The 12,939-nt window shown below is 26.3% G+C and overlaps 2 protein-coding genes across 2 annotated transcripts in view; one reads left to right on the top strand and one right to left on the bottom strand.

Annotated features, from left to right (window-relative positions):
• Positions 1–895, top strand: part of LOC101495187 (formin-like protein 6) — a 5,630-nt gene extending 4,735 nt beyond the window's left edge. Inside the window, exon 5 of the mRNA XM_073364521.1 lies at positions 1–895. Coding sequence (XP_073220622.1) covers positions 1–448 — 448 coding nt within the window. The 3' untranslated portion in view covers positions 449–895.
• A 1,026-nt stretch (positions 896–1,921) lies between these two features.
• LOC101495512 (BTB/POZ and TAZ domain-containing protein 4) lies at positions 1,922–7,033 on the bottom strand. The gene is made up of 6 exons (XM_004511789.4): positions 6,810–7,033; positions 4,018–4,301; positions 3,527–3,657; positions 2,852–3,158; positions 2,448–2,758; positions 1,922–2,354 (listed from the first exon to the last, which is right to left on the bottom strand). The coding sequence occupies exons 2-6, from the start codon at positions 4,273–4,275 to the stop codon at positions 2,234–2,236; spliced, it is 1,128 nt and encodes a 375-aa protein (XP_004511846.1). The 5' UTR covers positions 4,276–4,301; positions 6,810–7,033; the 3' UTR covers positions 1,922–2,233.
• Between the last annotated feature and the right edge of the window lie 5,906 nt (positions 7,034–12,939).

Here is a 12,939-nt window from a genome sequence, read left to right as displayed (position 1 = left end):
AGGAATGGACTCGGATGTCTTAAGCAGCTATGTTACAAAGCTCGAAACAGGGCTCGATAAAGTGCAATCAGTTTTGCAATATGAGAAGCCAGATATGAGAGACAATTTCTTTAACTCCACAAAGCTCTTTCTGAAATACGCTGAAGACGAAATTGTGAGGATCAAATCTCATGAAAGAGAGGCTTTGTTTCTTGTAAAAGAAGTTACCGAATACTTTCATGGAAATGCAGCAAAGGAAGAAGCCCATCCTCTAAGAATTTTCATGATTGTGAGAGATTTCTTAAACATATTGGATTTGGTTTGCAAAGAAGTGGGAAGGATGCATGATAGAATTGTTGGTGGTGCTTCAAGATCCTTCAGAATAGCTTCAAATGCACCATTACCTGTTCTTAACAGGTACAATGGAAGACAAGATAGAAGTTCAGATGAAGAAAGCTCTTCCCCTTAGTATTGTGAATACCAAAAAGTAACAATAGCCTCTCAAAATAACAGTGAAAGTAAATGAATGTTTTTGCAAATTAAGATTCTCATTGGGTTTAATCCCAATTTCACTAGTAGTAATAGTGAAGAAAAACAACCTTCATTGAAACCAAACATCAAACACGTTAAATGCATGTTCATGGTAGGGAAGATAAAGTGAACATACCGGTTAAACAATTTCCTGGTTTACTGGCTACCAACAAAGGTTCATGCCATTGTTTTGTTTCTTCCACTGCAATATACGTATGCTACAAGGAAAAATAGGTGGCATTAGATCATAGACATAGTTCAAGTGTTCAGCACATTTTTAATGATGTTAATGTTTTGATTTACGTCAGAGGCTCTATATGTATTTTTTTAAAAACAATTATTGATAATAAATTAAATACTAGGCTGTTTTGCAGCAATTTCTTTATCTGTAATTGTACCTACATTTTATGATTTACACTAGTACATTAGATTTCGAGATCAATTTTTTATTTATATCTAATTTTGAAGCAGAGCTAGAATCCAAGGAAAAGAACAAAAAGGGTTTCGAAAGTAAACATGAAGAAGGGAAAGAAAGGTTACATGTGGATGCTTCAGAAGAGAACTAACTATAAATCACCATTGAGCTAATCACCATTGTTTCATCATCCAACTTCGCCACTTGAATCAACTGTCGCTGATATTGTCATTGCTCTTTTAAACATTATTTAATAATATGATTGGTAAGATTTAGATGACAAATTTATTATATATTCTCTTTTAAACATTATTTATTAATATGATTTTAATTTGATTTATATGGACAAATCAATTTTAATATATTATTTAATTGTCAACTTTAAAAGTTCGACCCATAAATATTTTAACTACTTTAGTTCAATAGTTTTATTGAACGTTATAAATTTAAAAACATAAATATTTTGACCATTTAAATTTTATTAAATATCTGTTATAAATCTGAAAACATAAATATTGACTTATTAAATATAATATTTTGACCATTTTAATTTTATTAAATTTATTTTTTATGATATTTATATAATGATGAGAATATATTAATAGATTAATTATTTTTTAATTTTTAACAATGTGAATTTATACTTTTCAATATATTGTATTAATTTGCCATATTTGTTCAATTAATTTTTTTCATAAGTTAAATTTAACATGAAAAAATAATATTTCAGTGACGAATATTAAAGATCTTAACTTATTAAACATTTACAAAACAATTTACATTTTCTTTGCAGACTTGACTATGAAAGATTTAAGTGATCATTAAACACTGCTCTTCAAATGACACCAATTAAATTGTACTATAGTATTTCAAAAAAAGGGTACAATTTGTTATATTAGATTCTAAAACATTTAAAAAATAATATGGTTGAATATATATGTAAAGATTGTGCATTAATGTTTAAATAAAAAAAATAACAAGTTTGAAACTGAAATATCAAATAAATGTCCACAATCAATCTTTAAAATATTGATATGGCCATATGGTTCATTTAACGCATTAGAAGATAATTACACATAAAAATAAAGCATCGGTAGGGGAGAAGAAAATAAACAAATAAACAAATGTTGGAAGAGAGTGTTCCTCTGCATTATATTTTTAAAATAAAGGTAGAGAGGAGCAACACTTCATCCTTGAGGACCATTTCTTACTAACCTAATTCATACACAAACTTTACAATTTGAACATGGTTTTATATCAACTGCTGTTAATCCACAGTTCTATTAATGTCTCCAGCTAAAACCATAGTCATAGTCGCCGAAAGCATGACGCAATCCCGATTCCTCTTGTTCTCAAAATCTTTTCAACCAATATTTTCCATCTAATTTCATCTTTCTTGCTTTGTTTTGATATTCTCTGCTTAAAGTTCCTGAAATAAAATAATTGGTTACAATTCATCTGAATGATTGAGCTGAATTAAGTAGAACCTTAGATCGAAACAGATAACATATAATATTGTTACCTGCACAAAGGAACTCTACAAATATCCGGATCAGCGCATAGTCGAGAATGCAACTCCAACAGTTGCCACATTCTCTTGCAATGAGCACAACCTCCTGGGACTCTCAACTTGCAGCCAGCAAAATGACGAACGAGCAATTCAAGCCCTTTGCAGGATGCATACCTACATGGTTGGTTTGCTTTGAAGGCTTTGTCGTGAGGGCCAATAGTTCGACAACCATCTCTACATATGTGAACAAGAGCTTCCATTGCATCATATAATTGCAGATAGATCTCTCTTTCGTTCATTTTTCTGACCCTCTCCTTCTTACTCTGGTGAATCAGTTCATTCAAAATCAATTAGACCATGGACTAATTATCTATTGTAAAATACAAAACAAATGAGGGGCAAAGACAGAGCCTTACATTTTCTTCTTCAATCATTGATTCCAGAACTTCCTTTTCTAGAATTGGGTGGCTCAGCTTCATTGCTTTCCATCCTTCTGAAGCCGAAACAGTTTTGAAGTGTTTGATTATTTTACGGTGACAGATGAGACTGAGCCGTGGAGAATCACACAGTAATGCAAGTTGAAATACATCAACTACATTATCTATGTTGAGTAGACCCAATTCTAGCTTCTGTTCACATAAACGCTTCAAGTGAGGAACCGAGTATACATGCGAAAGCACCAACAAATGTAGGACAAATTCCTCCATTTCTTCTTTCTCATAACTATGAAAAAAGGCACGAAAAAATCAGTACATCTCTATGATGCGCAATGCATTTCAGCAACGACAACTACAATACATTCAGAAAATAGATTGCATTCATCGGTAACCTTGATCAGCTGTATTGATCTCCTCCCTCAACCCCCAAACAAAACTCAATTTTTTAATTTGTTTCAACTTCACACTTCTACTGTTTTGAAATTAACATTTGCCTATCGAGAATGAATGAGAGTATTTCAATATATATTTCGTGCAATAGCATCTAATTTTTTGCACAAATAAAATTCCAGAGAATGTAATCAAGCCCAATTCTACATTAAAGGGAGAAAAACATTTCAGTGGTTTTGAGGTTCGTAAAGGAATCAAACATACCAGGAAGAGTACAAGTATCGAATAAAAACTCGCACAGCATCATGTGGAACCCCAAAGATTGAGATTGAACGCCATCGATTGCGACGATCTGCTTGCTTCAGCATGCCTCTCAATACAGGAGAAGCCACGGCCTGTTCATGTAGTATGAAGTGAGTGGTAATCACAATAATTGAATTCAAGATAACATAAAGATCATTCACATTAATGTTTAATGACCAAATATCAGTATTCCATGATGACAGCAGATCATACAACCTCGGTATAATTCTAAGCAGATCATACAATCAATTATTCAATTCTTAATCAGTGACATGTACAACCTAAAAAATTGACTAGTTGCTTAACTAAACCTGCTAAGTCTATGAAAAACCTTCTGTCTACTACTAATTCGTTCAAAGTATGAGCATAGTTCAATGAAAAACATGTTTTGACAATGAATTTTGATGTAGCTAATCAGTAATACCAAAATCAAGTGAGGTGAATGAACTTACAATAATGCTAGAATGAGCATAAACAATGCCACCGTTATCCGTATTAATGCGAACATCTGCTTTATAACCTTCATTGAAAAGGCGCTCCCACAAATCTCTTGTTGCTGAAGAGATACAGCTGCTTTGCCCTCTGGGAGCTAAATTATTCATCACCAGATACTCACAAGGATAACCAGTTGCTGCTGAACGAGGCAAAGGAGGCGGTACCGGAACGAGTTTCTTAGCATTATGGAGTGATTGTCCATCCATGTTAGTCATCAGTTTATGCTTCACCAATCACTGGTCTGAATAAACATATATATCATGAGTTATTGCAATATTTGTATAAATAAATTGGAAAAGATTATTAATAATCGAGTTTCAATTATTTGCTATTATTGTATACTAAGATAAGGCATTACACACAGGATAGAGATAAGATTGGTAAATTTCCTTGTTAAGATATAAAATGTAAAACTAGTTATATATTTTTTTTTACTCAAAACTATAATAAAGTTCCTTATTCATTGATACATTATCGTCATCAAACAGTCATAATATATTTCAATTCTATCTCTATGTATGACAAAAATTGAGTCTTTATGTATAATGAGTTAATGACATGTTGACAACTCACATATTATGATGCTTTTTTTTTTTTTTTTGAGTCACATATGAAGATTCTTAAATAATTATGAAAAGAAAAAATTATTCTTAGATAATATAAAAGTATATATGGTATAGTACTACTTTTACAAAGTAGTAGTTAGAAACTTTTTCACACAAAAAGTATAATTAAATTCAAACAAATTACGGAATTATTCAACTAAATGTCATATTTCCTTTTATTATTATATGATTTAGATAATCTATATTATTAGGTGAAAAAAAAAAGATAAGCTATATTCCAGTAAAATAGATAAAAATATACTACTCTTTTGAAAAAGAGATAATCTATATTACACGCATGTTTGGATAAAAAATTACACTTTCTAGATAAGGTTTATTTTTTTTTACCGAAACACTTTCTTCATAAGTTATAAATTGTAAGATTATTTCCACATAATAACAAATGAAAATACCTCTTCATAAAATAAAATAAAAAAATACTTTAAGTTTGATACGTTATTATCGTCAAATGATCATAATCATAGCACCTTTACTCTCTCAATCTCCAGTTCTATATTCTTGTTTTTTTTGGGAGAGATACTTGTATATACCTGTTTAAAAAATATGTACTTTAAAAAAATATATACTTATATATACTTGAATTTTTTTAATGATTTTTACATATATGATTTTTCATATTTAGTTCATCTTTTATTAAAAAAAAATTAAATTTTTATAAGAGAGATTCTTATAATGTTATAAGTGTCTAAAAAAATCATGCAAAATTTGAATGATACACATAAATTGACTAAAAAGTAGGAACCAACATAGTTAATAAAATACATTTGAAGAACTATTGTTTAAATTTTTTTATAGAAATTAAAAATAAAATACAGTATATTTATAAAGATAAAAAACTTATTTAATTCTTTAATTTATTGACTGAATGAATAACAAATTTTAACAGAACTAATATAGAAAGTAATTTTTGTATAAAATAAGGATTTTAAGGATATGGACAATTGGTTAAATTAATTTCATACTATCTAATGCAGAGAAGAGTTATACTGCAGGTTTGAACCTGCATCCAACATATCAAACGTCCTCACATTGTTTCCCATCTAAGTTGCACTACTTATGTTTTTCTTTCCTTTCTTTTTCCATGATAAAGAACAAAGTGTAAGTTTACAAAAAGCACGCATTTACACACAGATTTGACCTATGCCCTGAGACGGTTTAGATTACACAAAACCAATATCAAATATTTAATACAATCGGGCCATTAATTTGATATCAAACAGTTGCGATTACGATTTGCGTAATGTATTTACTACACCAAATCCAAATCCAAGTATACATTGCACATATATGAACTGTAAAATGCAATAGTCCTAGGCAATATGAACTGTAAAAAATGAAGTTGTTTCCATGTTTGGATGCTTGGTTATTTCTATTTATCAAAAATAATTTTTCTTTTAAATGCACATTTAGCCAAAAACAACTAATGTGACACTTCTACTGTTTCAATTATCCGTTTGAAAAACCAAATTTGCTATTTTTTTTTTAAATATATAATCCGAACAAATTTTATTTTGTAAAAGGATGTTTGAAAAAAAAATATTCAAACATCAATTACTTCAGAGAAAACTTAATTTTAAATTTACAAAATTAAATTTACACACAAATCCAAAGATCATTGGAGATAAACATCATGTAACCAAGAAAAAACGATATCAGAAACTTCAATGAATTTATATATACCAATATACTACTAAGGTAAATATCTAAAATATCATGTCAAACTCTTTCATGCTCAAACACAAGTATCACCGTTAATTCCGTGTAAATCTCAACATGATGTTTGATTTCGCTATGAACGAAATTAATTGTTTCAACAATCAGAATTTGCTATGAACGAAAACGAAATTCTAAAAAACAAAACAGAGAATCTAACTAAGCTGCTTAAAATTTGAGTCGAGAAATCAACGAATTCATCATTCATCAACAACATTCTATTTGATTTTGATTTAATCAAATTTTTTATGACGAAAGAAATTCACATCCGCGATCTCAAATAAAAATAAGAATAAAATAAATAAGCAGCTATAAATATACGAGAAACAAATCTGAATAAAACACTACATGAAAAGATGGAAATGAATTGATTGGAATTGGAATAAAATGATCAAGATGAATATGATTACCTTATTCGAACCTTGCCTGAAGTATTCCTTTGTTATTTTTGAGATTCTCCAATGGAAATAAATAACACCGCGTTCCGCGTCGAAACGACGTCGTTTAATCTTATTTGTGGATTAAGAAGAAATGGGAAAAGAGAGAGAGCAAAGGAGAAAGAAAGGGGGCTTGTGAAAGAGAGTTATCGCCCTTTGTTCTCTCTCTTCTCTCTCTCTTTCAGAAATTTGTACGAAAATATTAGATATATATAAATAAAAAAAGGTTTCTAGAAATGTGTCTGTCAGTGTAGGTGCTTGCTCCCTAAAAATATCAACAACAGAAATGTGCACGTCATTGCCACGCAGTTATGCGTTTTGTCATAATCTTCATAGATATTGTTTGTTTCTTTTCTTTTTTTAGACGGTAGGTATTGTCTCTTATATACAGCTATTTTACACTACCTCAATTCTTATATATAATATCTCTCTTATTGATACACTAAATTTAGATAAATAACTTTACATTAAATTAATTAATAATATACTTTCTTTTTTAAATTATCTTTCAATTATCAAAATAGATAATTGGTTTTGTTTTATTAAATAATTGTCATATATAATATCCCTAAAAATTAACATATTTGGAATAAGAGAATTTCAGTTTAAGATAAGGAGTATTTTTTATATTTATCTCTCTTTTATATAGGATTAATAGAGTTTGAAATTTGTCAGACTATGTGTTTTTTTACTATAAAATTAAACAATTAAAATTAATTAATTATTTTTAATTAAAAATAATTTTGTAAAAAATTAATTAATACTTTTTGTAAATGAAAATAGTCATATATAAAAAGACAAATAACTTTTACAAAATAGCCTTACATATAAAATTAGAGAATACTATTATCAATTGAAAATATCTTATTGGTGTACTTTTTGTGGCAGATTATTAATGTACAACATATATAAAAAGAAATATTTAAATTAAATAGATATCTTATCAATTATAAGAATTTAAAAAAAAATACAGTTATATTAAAAGCTATATTAAAAAAATACAGATATCTTATCAATCATTAAGTAATAAAAATAGTTAACTTTTTTTTTATATAATTAGGGTATTTTTATGAAAAAAAATTAGAAGAAAAATATATACATATATATGTTATCTTTTATATATAACAAATTTTGAAAAAGTTATTAGTTAATGATATATATATATATATATATATATATATATATGGTGAATGAGATATTACTGATAATTTAGTAATCACTTACTTTTTGGGAGTAAACATGATTAGTTGCCAAAGACGCCACTAATTACTAATGGCAAAGGTACCACTAATCATATTTTATTTTATATTAATTATGAGAGTTTTATTCGTTAATAATTACTGAGAACCATGAAAATAATGTAATATTTTCTTAAAGTGAAAGGATTACAAGCGGAAGAAGAAGTTGGTACTCTTTCAAGGTTGGAGTTTGTTGAGTTAGTCGAATTCTCCATTGTGTTTGTGGTTGACGGTTTCGAGTTTGTCACATTTACCTAAAGGCTAATTCTATTTGGATGGGTTGGATGGCCTTGCTAGCCTGGGGTGTACCTTGTATGAATATAGGTTTTCGATCATCCCCCAATGTTTTAAGAGTTTTTGTATTCATCTATTTTTTTAGCGTTGACCCCTTCAGTTATAAAACGTAAAAAAAATGACTTTATTTTAAGGCTGTGTTTAGCAAAATCAAAAATTAATTTATATATATATATATATATATATGATTGAAAAAATTTAAATTAATAAAAAATAAATCTAAATTACTATTTTAAAAATATTTGAAGTGTTAATTGATAAAATCTATTTTTAATTAAAAAAATATTTTATATTTTAAATAATTAAACCATTAATTTTACTAATTAAACACTTAATTAACTTAATAGCTATCCACTAATGTTACCAAATAGGGTATAAGTCTTGCCGCGCCTTAACTCTTAGTATGAATAGATGAGTTATAAGAATCTCCTTCTTTGTAAATGATCAATTATGAATTAATAGTTAGAAGTTATTAAAATTTTCACGATATTTAACTATATTTTTTGGAATTAATAATTTGCGACCTTCATTGTATTAAAGAGAAAACAATAATTAGATTAATTTTAATTTAATGCGATATATATATATATATATATATCATTTTAATAAAAATAATAATTAATACCTATTTTTTATGTTTTATAGACAATATATGTAACATTAAAGTTTAAAATCTTTTTTTAATATCAATTCATAGTAAATTATAGTTGATATTAAAATTTCTCAATATATATACACTTTAACTATATACTTCATCTAAAATAAAATGTAAAAAAATTAAAAATTAAAAAATTGACGTATCAAATTAAAATTTAAGATTCAATATGTTATTTTTTTTTCCTTCTATTTATTTATATTTCTATTTAGAATACTAAGTCATTAGCTGCAACTTTGAGTAAGTTGAGGACAAAGACAGAGACAAATATCTCACACTAAACTGCGTAGGATATTCTGAATGGGACCGGAAACATAATTATTCCGTACAATGTTGGATTAAAGAAGAGAAGTGCGATTGATATTTCTCCAGTACCATCGTTTATTTTTTATATTTTATTTTGAAAATAATCTGATTAAAACAATAGCCACCATCATTTAAATGTTGAAGTTGAAGTCTATAAGAGTATTTGGATTTTAGAGGAGAACGTAGATCCGAGGCGGATCCACTATAAAGTTAACGGGGTATTTGACCACACAAAAAGATAAAAAAAAAATAATTATTAATACTATTATTTTTATTAAACCATCATAAAATCTTTTCATTTCAAAAAGTATATTATATATTTAATAATATATTTACTTTTAAAATTAATTTTAATTTTAGTTGTGGTAGTTTTGAAAGATGTATATATACTATAAATTTTATGAAAAACTGAATGTACAGTTATAATAAAAATAATAAATTAAATGATTTATTATAATTATAGCGTAATATATATGATAATGATAATATAAAAAAAAATTCAAAAATGAATATTTTTCAAAATATAAAATATTGTAGATGATAATTATAATCTGTAAAAATTCTTATCTGTTGTAAGTTTATTTAATCATTATAGTATTTTATAAGAGTTTATAAAAAATTTATTTAATATATATTATATTATTATGCATACCAGATAAATATTTTGAATTTGCAACTAGTGGATATGAAGATTTATTTATTTTATTTAAATGAAAAAATATTTTTTAATAATATTTTTAAAATAAATTAATAAAATTGAGAATTCATCATTTTATTCTTTAAAAAAATCTCATTGTTAGTATAAAAATTCAACTTCTAAATATGCCTTAAATAAAACACCAAAAATATATTCAACAATACTAGCAGAAAATTGATAAAATGATCAATACTATGTACTTGGACACTACCATTATTAATTAGTAAAGACAAAGAGACAGGGTCGGTTTGGTCATGGCATTGTCATACAGATCGTACATTTGAATATGACGAATAATATAAACCATCAAAAGTGGTGAAATTTAATGAATTGTAAGGTGTTAGGAAAAGGAAGGGACAAGTTTTGCTACGTACGTCGATGTATGAAAACCGTCAATTAGAGGTGGTGTAAAACTCCACTTTCATTAAACAAAAAATGTGTCAATTTCACACGAAAAAACAAAAGCAGAGAGCAGCGATGATACCGATCGCTGAATCATTGACAACCATGAGTTATATTGTACTCACATGTTGTCTAGTGGGAGTCTAATACTAGATTCAATCATCTCAAAAAATCAACCTCATATATATCAGCTAGTAAGTAGTTTCCATCTCAATTATAAACAAAATTATAGCAGTTAAGTTTGGGCAAAATATATCTCATATTCATTTCCGTTACACAAAAATCTTTAATTAAATTTTTGACATTTTCTATTTAATTAATCTTTTATATTTATAAAAGTCGTAATAATGAACTATTTTTAATTTTAATCAAATTTTAATCATTTTTAGTTAAATATTTTTAAATTTTTATTGTGAGTTTTGTTATTCATAATATGAATAAAACATAATAATTTTTTACGTGATTTTATGAATTTAATTAAGATAGTTTTGTATTTAGTTTTCATTAAATTTAAAATGTTTATAGTTCAAATTCTATCTTATTTAATTATTATCTTTAGACTTTATTGATGATTTGTATTTTTATAAATATTGCTATTTTTATTATTATAATTAAAACCTCTCAAAAATTAAATTAGTTTAATGATAAAACTGAGAACATTTTAAATTTCAATTTAATTACTTTGAAATTATAATCAACAATATAAATATTTTATAATATAACGGACTAACTTGACATCATAAATCAAATTGACTAACTTGACATCATAAATCAAATTGACTAACTTAATAAAAAAGACTAGTATGCTATGTATGTTCAAGTAACTTAAAGGAATCTGCACAATGAGTATTGTCTTTATATTATTATTTTTTGAACTCTAATTTTTAATTACTACAATATATATTATTTTTAAAATAATATATTATATTTCACTTTATATTTATAATAACAAAAATAAAGATCATACATAATAAAAAGCTTACCATAGACTAAATTAGGTTAATTGATTATCATATTAATACGGTCAAATCAGTGAAACCTGTTTAATTGCATCCACCAACAAATATTAAAATAATGATAGTATGACACTTTCATAGTTTAAAGGTTTTTTTTTTTTTTTGAGTTGGTAAAAAATTTGACTATGTTTGATTTATAAAAGGAAATGAGAACAAAAAAAAAAGTAAAAGAAAGAAAGAGATTAAAAAGTGTAATAAAATTTTAATTGTTTGGTTTAAGAGAAAACAGAAGAAAGGAAAAGTAGATATATTTTTTTTATTTTCTTTAGTAGTTTAAAAAGTGAAATAAAATAGAGTAATAAAATTACAGAATGACTCAAATAATTTTTTTTTAAAAGGATAATATTATAAATAAACAAAAATTATTTTGTCTTTTTATAACTTTTTTTCCACGCTTTTCTTCTCAATTTGAGAAGATTGAATTTTATGGGTCTAATATTCTTTTTTTTCCTTTCTTTTATACTATAGTTGAAAACCTAACAATGAAAAAAAAAAAAAATTGTGTGTTTTCTTTCCTTTTCTTAAGTTTTCAATTCATTTCTCTTATTACTTAATTGATTTCCTTTTCTTAAGTTTTCAAATGCTTTCTCTTGTTCCAAACATACTATTAGTTATTGATTTTTAATTCTCACAAAATCAGAAGATGCGTTTTGATAGTGATCTATTATATAGATTAAAATTAAATGATGACAAATGTTGTTTTATAGAAATAAAGTTTTATGATGATATACTTAATTCTTGTGACTACAAAAGTGATTTTATTGACCATTCGGTAAAAACAAAAGAAAATGAATATATATCTTTCTATATAGTAAATTAATGTAACAAAGTGACCATCTCAACTTTAAAGACGAATAAGATTGTAAACTTCTAATTACTACAAATGTTGTATAATACCATTAAAATTTGGAATGATTTTTAGATATTAATTCACAATAAATTATATATTACGTCAATCTACCGAAACACTCGCCAAATTAAATTTGAAAATAAAATAAACATTAATTGATTTTGTTGTAATTTTAAAACAATTTTTATTTAAATCACAAAACTACAAAAATAAATTTTGTAATTTTAAGTTTTGTTTTAGCTACTATTTCGACTACTGCTAATTCCTATTATAACTAATGTTATTAATCATTTCAACCATCGTTAGTCACCAATACAACCATCGTTAACCACCACTTGTATTGTCATGACCACCACTTTGAACGCCATATCAGACTAAAAATTCTAAAATAAAAAGTAAATAAACTACCTTAAATGGATAAACAAACAAAAAAAATCATCATATGAGACTAAAAATTCATTCCTCATATGAGACTAACAATTCATTTGATGTTATATCAGAGTTTAGTGGTATTTACATTGGGTCTGACAATTGGGCCTTATTGTATTGTTAGCTAGGTTTTGTTTTGTTGTCTGGGTGTGAGGGCTTTGCCTTCTTTCTTTATTAACCAAATTGGGCCTTGCCTTCCATATCACATTCACCAAA

This window comes from Cicer arietinum, chromosome 8, assembly GCF_000331145.2.
Source record: "Cicer arietinum cultivar CDC Frontier isolate Library 1 chromosome 8, Cicar.CDCFrontier_v2.0, whole genome shotgun sequence".
Classification (NCBI taxonomy): Eukaryota; Viridiplantae; Streptophyta; class Magnoliopsida; order Fabales; family Fabaceae; genus Cicer; species Cicer arietinum.
Note: the sequence above shows the minus strand (reverse complement) of the source record. Positions and strands in the feature narration are given on the sequence as shown.